We start from the raw sequence: 14,184 nt of genomic DNA, 5'->3' as shown, positions 1-14,184 counted from the left end.
ACGGGATAATCACACGATCTCAAAATGCCACTTAACAAGTCACGGACTATGTACAGAGGGGAGCGGTGCCTCTACCCGGGAGAAGCCTGGTGAACTCACCTTAACCAAATAGCCAAAGTTAACAGTCCCCAGAACGGGGCAACCGGACTGCACCTGCCACACAGATGAGATGCGCTGAGGGCCCAAGACACCCATAAGAATTCCCAGCCCCCTCCCCCGCTCCACACACACACATAAAAATCCCCGTCCGAGAAAGTATCTGATCACGAGGACAGAGACGATCCAAACCGAGGGACATTTTATGAAATAACCCCTTCGGACCCTTTGAAAACGGTGATGTCGGAAATAAGAAACAAAGGAACAGGTTGGCAACAGTTCCAGGTCAAAGGGGGTGGAAAGGGCATGCCTTCCCAATGCAGGGCGAGTCTCCTTGGGATTCTGGGCTCTCGGACAAAACAGGGAAGCTGTGTTTCCTGTCACCACGTGGTTCTGTGTCTTACCAAAGCCCCGGGCTTCTTAGAAGACAAGGAAATATATACCGTAGGTGTAAGGTGTCTTAAGAGCTGCAACTCTCAAATGGCCCAACGTAAAAATAAATTTTAGTACACGTGTGTATAAAGAGAGAGAGATGTAAACCAAATGTGACAAAATGTCACCAACTGGTGATTCCAGGAGAAAAGTGCACAGGTATTCACAGTACTATTTTTTAAGATATTTTTAATATATTTTATTGATTTTTTACAGAAAGCAAGGGAGAGGTAGAGAGAGTTAGAAACATTGATGAAAAGCATTGATCAGTCAAAACCGGTTTGGCTCAGTGGTAGAGCGTCCATCTGCGGACTGAAAGGTCCCAGGTTCAATTCCGGTCAAGGGCATGTACATTGATTGCGGGCACATCCCCAGTAGGGGGTGTGCAAGAGGCAGCTGGTCAGATGTTTCTCATCGACGTTTCTAGCTCTCCATCTCTCTCCCTTCCTCTCTGTAAAAAAATCAATAAAATATATTTAAAAAAAAAAAAAGAAAGAAAGAAAAGCATTGATCAGCTGCCTCCTGCACACCTCCTACCGGGGATGTGCCCACAACCAAGGTACACGCCCTTGACTGGACTCAAACCTGGGACTCTTGAGTCAGCAGGCCGACACTCTATCCACTGAGCCAAACCGGTTGTGGCCGGGTCCCAGACCTTTATGGGGAGGACCAGAAGGCCACCCAGGGGACCCAGACTGGAATGCTTTGCCTATCCCTTTACTGGAGTCTAAATATCCAGGCTAGTCCAGACCACCATTGCATCATCCCCAGGCCGTGCCCTTGACCCAAACCTGCCACCAAGGCCCCCTAGTGACCACAGCCCCCTAGTGACCACACCTCCCTCTAGCACCCAGACCTACCTCCCAGGCTCAGACCTACAACAAGGTACCAGACCATTACGGCGGGGCCGAGAATATTATCCCTGGGCCCTGGGACTCAAACACAAAATCCAGTCTTGTATCAGGGATATAGTTCTCCATCTGTAACCCAGACCACCATTCCATAACCAAGATGACCACGTGAAGTACCAGATTGCCCCAGGGCTCAGGCCTCCCTCTCTGGCCCTAACTGCCCTCCCAGGACTCAGGCCTCCATCTGGGGTGCAGACCTACATCCGGATCCCAGACCATTTTTATTTTTTATTTTATTGATTTTTCACAGAGAGGAAGAGTGGGATAGAGAGTTAGAAACATCCATGGGAAACATCCATCAGCTGCCTCCTGCACACCCCCAAGTGGGGATGTGCCCGAAACTAAGGTACCTGCCCAGGACTGGAGTCCAACCTGGGACCCTTCAGTCCGCAGGCCGACAATATCCACTGAGCAAAATCGGTTAGGGCTTCTCGGTACTATTGTGGCAACTCTTCTAAAGATTTTAAATGCGGCTGAGGTTTAATGACTCAAGAAGAAATGTTGACCACTTCCCCTCCCCTTTCCTAAATGTCAACTCTACCACCACCCCGTCTCTATTTACTTGGCTCCTTGTTAACTGCCCCTCCCCACCTCCGCCCCACTACCACATACGCCTCTCAAAACCAGGGGAGTCTTCCTGGCTGCGTCCACATCCCTGGGCCCTTGTACAAAGCGGTTCACAATTTTTCTATGAAGTTGATGCTGTCACTATTCTTTTAAGGAAGAAATTACTGAGGTACAGGGAAGGTAGGTAACTCAGAGAAGTTATGACTCAGGTGAGGGGTGGGGCGCACGTCTGAACCACGGTACCTGCAGTGCCTTTCTGGGACCAGGGAGAGATATCAGCTCTTCTGGAAGAATCACTCCAACCATGCAAGCTCTGTGTCTCCTCCCTCTCCCACAGCCACGGCCTCTGCAGCCCTCCCAGGTCTTTGGGGCCGTGTGATGGCCTCTGCCCTGGGCCCCCTGCCTCCAATTCCTCTGCAGTCCTTCCTCTTTCCTGCGGCCGGCCAGCTTACGCTTCCTAAGCACATGGCTCGGAGCCCGACAGGCCCAGAAAGAGTTCTCCTTTGTCTGAAGAAGGGAATCTAAACTCCCACGGGGACTCCCATTGCGGGCTCCCCATGGGGTCTCCAGCTGGAGTGGGCACGCGTGCCCAGGCTCACCTGTCCACTCCCCTCTGCCCGGGGCCCTGCCTTCCTCACCGGCTCTCTCAATCACAGCAGGTCCACAAGCCACCTGTCCCCAAAGGCCACATTTCAAATGCCATCCCTCTCACTGAGTCCTTGTTTCAAAAGATAAGTGATTTCAGCCCTGAACCGTCTTGGTTCAGTGGATAGAGCGTCATCCTGCGGACCGAGGGGTCCCAGGTTCGATTCCGGTCAAGGGCATGGACCTTGGTGGCGGGCACATCCCCAGGACGGGGAGGAGAGGCCCTACTTAGGAAACTTTAAGTGAGGCCAACGCTACCGATACTTCTCCCCCTGCCCCCCCTGCCCACCGCAGGGCCATTCAGAGTCGCCCCCTCCGGGTGTTTGGTGCTTCGGAGCCGGCCCGCCAAAGCCGGTGGGTGGGGCCCCGAGAGTGAGAAAGCCCGTTCAAGTTCGGCGCCACCCCTTCGATCCCCGCAGGCTCCGAAGTAACTTGTAACTTTCACTCGAGGCAGAGAAAGGGCCCCCTCCCTTCGGAGGAACACCGGGGGGAAAGGGGCGAGCGCCCCGGGCGGGGGCGGAGCTCCGGAAAGAGGGGCGAAGGAGGCCGGAGCGGGGCAGCGCGAGGAAGGCGGCCCTCTCCGCCCCAAAGCGATTCCGGGGGCCGCCGCCCAGCTCCTCCGGGCCCGGCCGAGGGAGCGCGCCGCCGGGCAGCACGGCTCTCGGGCCGGGCTCGGGGTCGCGGCGTCCCTCAGCACCCGCACCCGCACCCGCACCCGCACCCGCACCCGCACCCCGAGCCCCGCCCAGGAGGCCACCAGCAGTGGCCTCGCACCCCAACCTTCGACCCGGCCGGCCCCGGAGTCGTGGAACCCAAGGGCGCCCCGGCGCTGCCCAGGCCCGCGGGGCTCGGGGAGGACACACTCACCGAGCTGGAGCACCCAGATGGACAGGAGGAGGGCTCCCGCGGCGCTGCCTGCGGCCATGGTGTAAAAATGGTCCTCACGCTGCGAATCCGGCGCCGGGGCCGGCTGGACGGGGCTATCGGGGGCGGGGCTACAGGAGCGGGGCTACAGGGGCGGGGCTATAGGGGCGGGGCGAGAGGCATCGCTTCCGCCTTTTCCCCCTCCCACAGCCGTTCCCCGAGTGCTGGACAGGACTCCGCCCAAGGACCGGGAGGTGCGGGAGCCCGTGATTCCTCCGCGGGGAGCTTGCTTTCCCCGCCAAGGTATTCAGCTCATGGGACCCCGGACCAGACACAGCCTCTTGAAGCCGCTCTTTCTTCCGCGATTAAAACAAGGAAACGGGCCGAAACCGGTTTGGCTCGGTGGATAGAGCGTCGGCCTGCGGACTAGGGGGTCCCGGGTTTGATTCCGGTCAAGGGCATGTACCTTGGTTGCGGGCACATCCCCAGTGGGGGGTGTGCAGGAGGCAGCTGGTCGATGTTTCTCTCTCAGCGATGTTTCTAACTCTCTATCCCTCTCCCTTCCTCTCTGCAAAAAATAATAAAATAAAAAATAAAATAAAATAAAATAAAACAAGGAAACGGGAGATGTCGGACACCTGCTAGCTTGAGCGGGGGGTTACTGATGCAGCCCCTTAACCGCCAGTCTCCTCATCCTCCTCAAGCCTGACCCCCCAGCCCCAACACTCTCCACCCCCCCACCCCTGCCCCGGGGGCTGGCCGCCTCAGTTTCCCTCTTGGCGCTTCTTTTCCTCCATCTCAACTGTGGACCTTCCCGGCCCGAAGCGGAGGGTCAGCTCCCTTACTGTTGGGCCAATCAAAATCTCCTCTCCACGGAACTCTCCATCCTATCTTCTTGATTGGTGTGCCCTCTCCTCAAATCCACCCCATTCCAGACCAGGTTACCCCCAGAACCAGCTGCTGCCACCAGCCTCCCTCTCAGCTCCCTTTCTTTGGGAGAAAAGCACCCAGTCCGCCCGTGGGAGTTATAGGGGAACTCTTGCAGGGTCAGGGCCTGTCCGAAGGCAGTAAACACCAGCATGCTGCCGGTTGTGGAAGAGCGGAGGCGTGTGAGGAATGGTTCACTAAGTCTGCCTGGGTTGGACACGCCCCTGACCCAAGAGCAGTGCCCTAAGAGAGAGGCCGTGCTGCCCTGGCCAGTGTGCTCCTTGGCTAGAGCGTTGCCCCTGCACCCAGGTAGTGCCCTTGACTGGTTTGATTCCCAGTCAAGGGCACTACCTGGATTACAGATTGGATTCCCTCCCTGGGGTGCATGCACCAATCCATGTGTTTCTCTGACAGCATGTTTGTTTTTCCTCCCTTTCACTCTCTCTGGGGAAGAAAAAAAAAATCATCTGACGAGGAAGAGTGAGAGAGAAATATACTGAGCTCCCATCAAACCTTTCTAGGCCCAGCTGGCATGTCTCAGTGGTTGAGCATCTACCAGGAGGACACGGTTCGATTCCCAGTTAGGGCACATGCTGGGCTTGTAGGCTTGATCACCAGGGTAGAGTGTGCAGAAGGCAGCCAATTAATGATTCTCTCTCATCGTTGATGTTTCTATCAATACCTCTCTCTCCCTCTCTGAAGCCAATTAAAAAATACTTTTCTTAAAAAACCTTTCCAGAAGCAATTAAGTACCTGGTCCAGCTGACTTCACAAATCTGTAGTGGCTCAGAAAGACTGGATCTGAAATGCCTCAGGTAGATGGCCAAAAGGCCCTACGTTGCCACCGAAGGAGGGCTGGCTATAGCTCTCCTCCTGGGGCCAGTGAGCGGAGGCCTGCTGTCACTGTAGATGGCCCTGGACTAGAAGTCCAGAAAGGAGCTCCTTTGTCCGCTCTGGGAGCATGGGGTGGGTGCTGCTCTCTGGTTCCCTGGCTCTCGTTCTTGCCAGCCTTGGAACTTCTCCCAGGAAGCCTGCAAGTCCTAGAACACAGGAAATCGCTGCTCCTAGACCTACAGACAGGAGAGTCCTCTTGCCTCCTGCAGAACTGTCTATTCACTTCACTCATAAACAACGGGCGGATTGGCACTTACACACCCAACTTGGAAACAAGATCCCAGCGTGCTCTCCCTCCGGGAAGGAAGGGCCACTTCTTTCCCCCACAGGCACATCGCTCCTAAACTGCAACGGACCCCATGAGATTGCCACCAGGGTAGCTTGTCCTGAGCTAATACCCTCACCGGTCTCCCAGGCCTCCTTTTCTCTGACTTCTAAGTGAGCCACAGCAGCCCAGCCTAACCCCATTTCCCCACTATTCCCCCCTCCTGTTATCCCTAGGCCCTTCCTTGTTTCACTGTCCTGGGCTTTAATAAACATCCTCTAAAATTCACCTGGACCGTCAGCTGATTGCACAACAGAAACTTTATTGGGCCAGAAGGGAGTGGCAAGAAATAGTCAAAGTGATAAAAAAAACAAGTAGCTACAACCAAGATTAGTCCACTCTGCAAAGTTATCATTTAAAATGGAAACACGGCCCTAGTGGGTTTGGCTTAGTGCAGCGTTTTTCAACCGCTGTTCTGCGGCACACTAGTGTGCCGCGAGATGTTGCCTGGTGTGCCGTAGGTGCAGACAAGACAAGAATTTTATAATTTTTCACTATTTTGTTTACTTAATATTTCATAATAAAGTAATTATAAAATACTTTCTTTGTGTTTATTTGATTCCTATTCAAGAGAATTACTTTATATATAGTCAATATAGGCACAGAGTTAAATTTTTTAACATTTTCTAATGGTGGTGTGCCTCGTGATTTTTTTCATGAAACAAGTGTGCCTTTGCCCAAAAAAGGTTGAAAAACACTGGCTTAGTGGATAGAGTGTCGGCCTGCGGACCCAAAGGTCCAGGGTTCAACCTCAGTTGCAGGTTTCTCCCTGGTTCCAGCCCTAGTCGGGATGCATGCAGGAGGCAAAAAAATAAATAAATAAAATAAAATGATGTGTTTCTCTCACATCAATATTTCTGTCTTTCCCTCTCCCATTCTAAAAAAAAAAAAAAAAAAAAAAAAAAAAAAAAAAAATCAATGGAAAAATATCCTCAGGTAAGGATTTAAAAAGATAAAAATAAAATTGAAACACATAAAAAGAGCTTCCCAGGCAAGAAAAAGCTAAAGCAGTTCATCACCATCAAACCAGTATTGCATGAAATGTTAAAGGGTCTTCTTTAAGAAGATCAAAAATATAAATAACAAATAAATAATACATATCTATCAAAAATTGAGCCTAAAAAACAAAATAAAGGAACAAGCAGAACAGAAACAGGTTCATAGACAGAGGGTATTCTGACTGTTGGCCAGGTGAGAGGAGGGTTGGGAAATGGGTGAAAAGGGTGAAGGGATTAAGAAGTACAAATCAGTTGTTACAGAATAGTCACAGGATGTAAAGTACAGCATAAGGAATATAGTCAACATTATTCTAATAACTCTGAATGGTGTCAGATGGATATGAGATTTATCAGGACGATTGCTTAGTAAGTAATATAACGTCTAATCACTGGGTAGCACACCTGAAATTAATTATGTTGTATGTCAAGAGTAATCCTATATAATAATGTGCTAATTTGCTAATTAAACCGATGGCAGAATGACCTTCCAGAATAACCTTCCAGAGTGACCAGTGGGCGGCTGTGAGGGCCGAGCCCCTTGCACGAATTCCATGCATCAGGCCTCTAGTTGAAAAATGATTTAAAAAAAACTGAGGTGGTGGGGGTTGAGGGATAGGGGGAGAGCCCTTGGAGAAAAAAGCAGGAAAAATAATAAGACAACATGGAACCGCTCTGGGTACCCAAGGGATAAAGTCACATTTCAACTGCTGGCCAAGCCCACAGCTGCAGGAAGTTGATAAGGAGCTGAGGAAAGCACTGGAAGGGCTTGGGTTTTAAAAAGAAAAAGGAAAAACACCTCCCTCCGCTTCATACCCTCTATCTAGGTCCTTCTGGCATATTTTGGGGTGTGCTTTAAACACTGACAGCTGGGCTCTGACTAGTCATGTGCCACTGCTATGGCTTGCGTCACTCTGCCCTTCTCCTCCCTTTGCAGACAACGCCCCGGCACTCCAGTTGTGCGGGGGGCCTGAGACTGTGGTGCTGCGTGCTCTCACTGATCAGGAATGCATAGCTCCTGCCGTTCCTCCAGCCTGGAAAATGCTTGCCGAGTATCTCCCCAGCTTGAGAAAGATGGTGCGGTCTTGCTGCAGAGGCCCTCGACGGCCCTCCACGAAGTTTGTCTCATGTTCCTGCTCTTCTCCATCAGTTTCCTCTTACCCCACCCTGCCCGCTTCCTCATCCACCCCCTCAAAAGGAAGCTAGAGGTCACAAGCTCTGTGTTCTAAACCTGCCTCGCAGGCCTCTGGTGTGGTGTGTGCTGCACAGCGCAGCCTGCACAGTCAGGGTAGAGCTATATGTTTACGATGATCCATTTTCAGCTGGTGGCAATCAAGTGTTTTGAGAAAGGGTTTTGTCTTTTTTGGTATCGTGTGCACAAGGGCACCGCTTACGCTGGGGGCAGTACATGATAATGAAGGCCGAGATTCATGAACCTTGAGCCTAGCAGGACAATGTGGGGGCAGAGCTCACTGCTACCCCAGGGTGCGCTCCAGGAAAGGCAGCCAGCCATATTTTCAACATAATTTATTACAGGTGTCTGAAGTGTATATAAAACGTTTTAGTGCAACATCTTACAAATAGTTTTCCTTTAAAAAAAAACAAAACAAAATCAACAGCTCTCTACATCATGCATGGGCGGTTTTCTTACTCCGCCTCTTTTCTTCTTCTTTAACTACTAACGCAGAGAAACCATTGTTTGAAAAGAATATGAAAACCTGCTACAGAAAACACCCCGGCCAAAGAGGGTGTGGTCATATCCATGTCCTGGGAGGGGCCTCGCACAGTGTAGGGTTCATTGATGCAACATTGTAGATGGAGAGAAGTCATTTGGCGGTCTCTCCTGGTCTCAAAGCTCCGGTCGGCAATGTGCAATGAGGTCTCCCAGCCACTAGAGGGCACCAGTACCATTCATCTGACACCACATTTCCATAGAAATGGCCAAAAGAAGGGAGGTCCTGGGGATTGTCATAGAAAGCTGGAAAAGCTCCCCCCTTGGATGGTATCCCCAAGCCCGTAGAAAAGACACAGGAAATAAACAACAACAATTATTAAAATACTGGCTTCGGTTTCTTTGCTTTCAAAGTTCCCACGATGACTTCACCTATGTCATGACGTGGCAGCAGCTTTCTGCAGCTGTCAATCAATTCCAACTCAAGCCTCAGGTGCACATCCCGGTCCCAGACAGCCCTCTGGCATCTTTCCATTCAGACAGAGGACCCGTGAGTCTTCTTCCTTCATTGACTCAGTCTGTAAGTCAAAGGTCAGCAATTTCCCACTGAAAGCCCACAGCCTTGAAATGGGGCAAAAGCGTGCCTTCTTCCCTCACCACTGAGCAGCATGTGCGCCACATAACCTTCACGCAGCACGGGGGGGGGGGGGGGGGGGGGGGAGCCTGGGGCACCTGCAAGGCGCAGAGGGCAGGTGTGTGTGAGCCTGTCCGGAAATGCTTCCCTTCAGCCGGGACGCAGCAAAGCACCTGCTGAGCACCCCAGGGCACCTGCATGCCAGGCCCAGAGCAGGATCAGCACCCACAGGGCCTCTCAGAACAGGGTTTCCCGGCGATCTCTCTGGTCCGACCTAGCGCCCAAATCCGTGCTGGCTTTTTCCAAACTGGGAACCCCCTTGGGATTCGAGATGTATGCTCACCGAGAAAGGCCGATCCCCCCCCCACCCCCGGCCCACAAAACACGGGAAAGGCGGGGCGTGAAACACCTTGTGGAGGGGTGAACCTGGGGCCAGGCTTCTGGCCTGAGAGGCAGCAGGTGACACTGGCCTCTGTTGGATCCAAGGGGCATCTGAATAAAACACCGCCATCGCAACGGACCGCCAAGCCACCTAAACCGCGGACAAGACCTGGGGAAGGGAAGGGAAACAAAGGCAGTGGTGCTTCCTGCAGAGGGCGGAGGGTGACACAGGACGGAGCGGACCTCCCTGGGCGCGGCAGCGAGAAGCAGCGAGAGATCGATGGTGAGGAGGAAAGACATCCGCATCTAATGGAAAGGAAGGAGGAAAAAACCCAGCCTTCACACCTCCAGGGAGGCAGTCATTCCTGCCTGCTCCCCGAAATCAGCTCTGACAGCGGCTGCCCGCTGTGCAAGGGGCTGAGCAGGGCGGGGCCCAGTGCCCTCTGGGTATGTTTAGCTCAGCGCTGCTGTCCCCTTCCCCGACTCACTGGCCACTTTCCCTTCAGAGTTTGGCAAAGCACCTCAGCACGGAGGCCCCCTGCTCAGCTCCCAGCTGGAGACTGCCCTCCGCGGAGGCATCAGCCAACAGCTAGCCCTTGTCCTCCCGCCACTCACTGCCCACGGGCTCCGACCGGCCTGCGGGTCAGTCGCTGCTGAAAGCTCCCCCATCCCATGCTGCGAGCGGGCTTTTGACTTGTCCTCCAACAAAGGTTTCGGATTTTTTGGCAAGGCCGGGAGGACACCGGCTTTCGGCTTCCGCCTCCCTGGCGAACAGGCCGGCCGGCCGCCATCTCCTTCCTCCTAATGGGCTTATGCAGGGTTTGTCTCGCACAGACACAGTTCTTGGAGCAAAAAAACACACACAAAACAAACAAACAAAAAAACCCCACAACTCCAGCTGAGGGGAGAGTTAAGATACAAACGGGGCCCACGCTTCCCACGATTGTTCAAGTCAAGTGAAGAGAGCAAAAAAACGCTCGGTGGCATCTTTCAAGTGTGCAAAAGCAAAGGTCTCTCTCGGCAGGGATTCCTTCGCCCTATACGGTCCGCCTCTCCTTCTCTCGTCCGCAGGAGAAAGGCGTCCACAACATTACGAAAATCCAAAACGAATAAACCACGGGTTTTCGGAAAGCGTCCTACGGGAGGAGCGAGCCCCCTGCGACGTCTACCTATTTTCTACCGGTGAGCGGGCGTGGCACCGGGCGCCGCTCGCTACATCACCAAGAACGAAAACAAGAGACCTAATGCGCCAGGATGGCCACACCGGCCGGCCCGGACACCACTCACCCGCTGGGGCCGCCCCCCGGGCAGCAGGCTGCCTCCGGGGCTGGCCGGGGACCGGGAACACATCTGGCGTCGGACAGTTTTCTGGGAGGGCTGTCCGGGGTCTGGGGTGCCGTCTGCCGTCCCAGCACAGAGCGAGAGGCAGCGTGGGAGCCCTCGGCCCCTGGGGGCCGGCGTCCCCGGGGGGGGGCCCTCAGTCTATGGCGCCGGGGTGGATGCTGAGGACCGGCGGCTCCAGGCAGGTGGGGGAGTAGTTGAGGTGCGGCTCCTTGATCCACAGCAGGGGCACCCCGTTCTTCCCCTCCGAGTTCTTGCCGGAGCCCCGGCTCCTGAAGCGCACCAGCAGGATGGAGATGAGGAGGATGCCGAAGATGGGGAACGGGTAGAAGAAGACGAAGTAGAAGAGCGCGTCGTTGGAGCAGATGGCGGACTGCAGGGTGGAGCCTGGAAGGGCCGGGAGGGAGGCAGGACAGTGAGGGCCGAGGGCCCGGGCTGCCGGCTTCTGCTCCAGAAAACCTCGCCCGACCCCACGGGAGGTCCACTTGTCCCGCCCCTACCGCCGCTAAGAATGGGGACAGCCGAAACCGGTTTGGCTCAATGGACAGAGCGTCGGCTTGGGGACTGAAGGGTCCCGGGTTTGATTCCGGTCAGGGGCACGTACCTTGGTTGCGGGCACATCCCCAGTAGGGGGTGTGCAAGAGGCAGCCGATCGATGACTCTCTCTCATTGATGTTTCTAACTCTCTATCTCTCTCCCTTCCTCTCTGTACAAAAATCAATAAAATATATTTAAAAAAAAAAAAAGAAAGAAAAAAAAGAATGGGGACAGCCTTCATACCAGTGGTTCTCAACCTTCCTAATGCTGTGACCCTTTAATACAGCTCCTCATGCTGTGGTGACCCCCCAACCATAAAATTATTGTCGTTGCTACTTCATAACTGTAGTTTTGCTACTGTTATGAATCATAAAGTAAATATCTGTGTTTTCCGATGGTCACGATCCACAGGTTGAAAACCGCTGCTGCAGAGCCTAAGACCATCGGAAATGACAGTTATGAAGTAGCAACAAAAATAATTTTATGGTTGGGGGTCACTACAACATGAGGAACTGTATTAAAGGGTCGCAGCATTAAAAAAGTTGAGAACCACTGCAGTTCCATAAACTGGTATGCAGATCCTAAATGCCCAGGACAGGTGAGAATGCAGCTCATGAACCCATGACCAAGCTGTGATCTTTATCTTCCAGACGGTTATTACCTAATGAGACATCCTCTCCCCCCAGCCCCACCCCGCCCACTGCCCCCCTGTAAATCGGGAAAACTCACTCGTGTCCAGCACTTGGATGCTGATGGGGGCCGACTCCTCCTCCGTCAGCCGGTACCACTCCTTCTGGGGGCTGGGCAGCCACTCCTCCACACGGCAGGAGTAGTTGCCCGTGTCTCGGGGGCTTGCCTGCAGCACCGTGAGCCTGTAGAGCAGGGGGGACAGCCTCTGGAAGCGAAGCCTGCCCTCCCAGGGGCCGCCCTCGGGGCCAAACACAGCATCAGCGCCCACGCTCAGCAGGGCCGTCCGCTCCGCCGGGTCCTCTTCCTCGTCTTCGTCCTCCTCCTCTTCCTCCTCCTCATCCTCCCGTTCTTCCAGGCCAGGGCTGCCCGTGTTCCCCCCGGCTTTAGTCCTCAGGGAATACCAGGTCACCGCAAAGCGGGAGTCCTGGCTGGAGCGGGACACGATGCTACAGTCGAGCTGGAAAGCTGCCTTCTCGGTCACCGTGGCGTTGGGGACCACCGTGTCCACCTGCAGGGCGGCCTCTGGGGGGACGGGGACACAGGAGGGAGAAGAGCCCGTTTTAATGTCTTTGCTCGAGACAAGCTCAGTGTCCGCCACTAACCGCACTGTGGTCCATCCAGACAACAGCGCGCTGCGCACCTGCTGGGAGGAAGAGCGGCACAATGTGCGGAGATGGGAGAGGGTCCGGGAAAAGCGCTGGAGGGCAGCGCGCTGTGTTCCCTACGCACACGGGGAACAGACGGCATTTTATTCTGACGTGCATGTCTGTCTATGTTTGCCTGGGTGCCCGTGCAAGGATTCACAGACCTGGTACCGTGGCTGCGTATGGGAATCGGGTGAGGGGAGCAGTTACAGTCACTGTAAACCCTGGCAGTGGTTGAATAGTGTGTCCTCCGCCCACCCTCACAAATTCACGTCCCCCGGGCACCCCAGCATGGGGGCTCAACTGGAAACAGAGTCTGTGCCGATGCACTTCAGTTACGATGAACCCTAGATCCAGCCACTGGGGTCCTCCTAAGAAGGGGAGAGGCGCTGGCAAGTGTGGCACTGAAGTTCGCAGGTTCAATTCCCAGACAGGGCACAGGTCCAGGCTACGGGCTCAACCCCCAGTAGGGGGCATGCAGGAGGCAGCCAATCAATGTTTCTCACATCAATGTTTCCCTCTCTCTCCCTTTCCCTTCCTCTCTCTTTAAAATCAATAAAAACATATTTTTAAAAAGAAGAAGTCGCCGAAACCGGTTTGGCTCAGTGGATAGAGCGTCAGCCTGCGGACTGAAGGGTCCCAGGTTAGATTCCGGTCAAGGGCATGTACCTTGGTTGCAGGCACATCCCCAGTGGGGGGTGTGCAAGAGGCAGCTGATCGATGATTCTCTCTCATCGATGTTTCTGACTCTCTATCCCTCTCTATTCCTTTCTGTAAAAAGTCAATACAATATAAAGAAAGAGAAGAACAAGAACAAGAAGAAGAAGAAGAAGAAGAGGAGGAGGAGGAGGGAAGGACACACGGAGACACAAAGACAGGGAGAACGGAGGCAGGGGCTGGAGTGACACAGCTGCAGGCCAGGGACACCTGGGGCCCGGGGAGCTGGGGAGAGAGGGCAGGACGGATTCCTCAGGAGAAACATCCGAGGAGCACGGCCCTGGGGACACCCTGACCTCGGACTTCCAGCTTCCAGAACCGACAGAGAAGGGTTTCAGTGTTTTCAGCCATCAGGGCCGGGCTCGTTGGTCTTGGGGGCCCCGGGAGACGAATTCGCCCCCAGCAGCCTTTGCATCTGCACCGTGTGCGTGTAGATTGCTGCCTACCTTACCGTGACCCCGAGGAGGAGAACATTCTCCAAGGACAGAAGCCAAACCACAGACACCAAAGAGCAGGGACCCCCACCCTCGGAGGATGACACAGGCAGTGTCTCCCCGACTGAGACACCGCAGCTCGGGAGGCGCCCCACCAGGTGAGTCACGGCTCAGACACCGTCAGGCAGCCCCGATCTGTTTCGTTTTGCAGCTGTTTTTAAGGCTCACGGGGGTAGGTTCCACACAAACCATTCTCCCCAGCTCCTAAAAGGCTGTTTATGAAGCGCGTGAGAAAGATGCCAGCGCAGCATCAACAGAAGCAGCGGAGACCACGCCGGAGTCTCCTTGGACGAAGACCAAATCGGAGCATTGCCCAAGGACTGTCCCGGGCTTTCAATGAATTGGCTTAACGTCGCTCGCCGGCGAACACAAGGCTGGGGTTCCCACTGCTTCTGTGGGGCTCCGCCACGCCCCTGGG

The 14,184-nt window shown here is 54.3% G+C and overlaps 2 protein-coding genes across 6 annotated transcripts in view; both read right to left on the bottom strand.

Moving 5' to 3' along the window:
• Positions 1-3,636, bottom strand: part of CD58 (CD58 molecule) — a 29,327-nt gene extending 25,691 nt beyond the window's left edge. The window contains exon 1 of the mRNA XM_036453264.2: positions 3,519-3,636. Coding sequence (XP_036309157.2) covers positions 3,519-3,576 — 58 coding nt within the window. The 5' untranslated portion in view covers positions 3,577-3,636. The remainder of the gene's footprint in view (positions 1-3,518) is intronic.
• A 4,679-nt stretch (positions 3,637-8,315) lies between these two features.
• IGSF3 (immunoglobulin superfamily member 3) overlaps positions 8,316-14,184 on the bottom strand; it is a 79,722-nt gene continuing 73,853 nt past the window's right edge. For all 5 annotated transcript variants that reach the window (XM_036452518.2, XM_036452521.2, XM_036452522.2 and 2 more), the window contains 2 exons: positions 11,951-12,433; positions 8,316-11,071 (listed from right to left, as the gene is read on the bottom strand). In XM_036452518.2, the coding sequence (XP_036308411.1) occupies positions 10,821-11,071; positions 11,951-12,433 (734 nt within the window). In that variant the 3' untranslated portion in view covers positions 8,316-10,820. The remainder of the gene's footprint in view (positions 11,072-11,950; positions 12,434-14,184) is intronic.

The sequence above is a fragment of the Pipistrellus kuhlii genome, unplaced genomic scaffold (assembly GCF_014108245.1).
Source record: "Pipistrellus kuhlii isolate mPipKuh1 unplaced genomic scaffold, mPipKuh1.p scaffold_m20_p_24, whole genome shotgun sequence".
Lineage (NCBI taxonomy): Eukaryota > Metazoa > Chordata > Mammalia > Chiroptera > Vespertilionidae > Pipistrellus > Pipistrellus kuhlii.
Note: the sequence above shows the minus strand (reverse complement) of the source record. Positions and strands in the feature narration are given on the sequence as shown.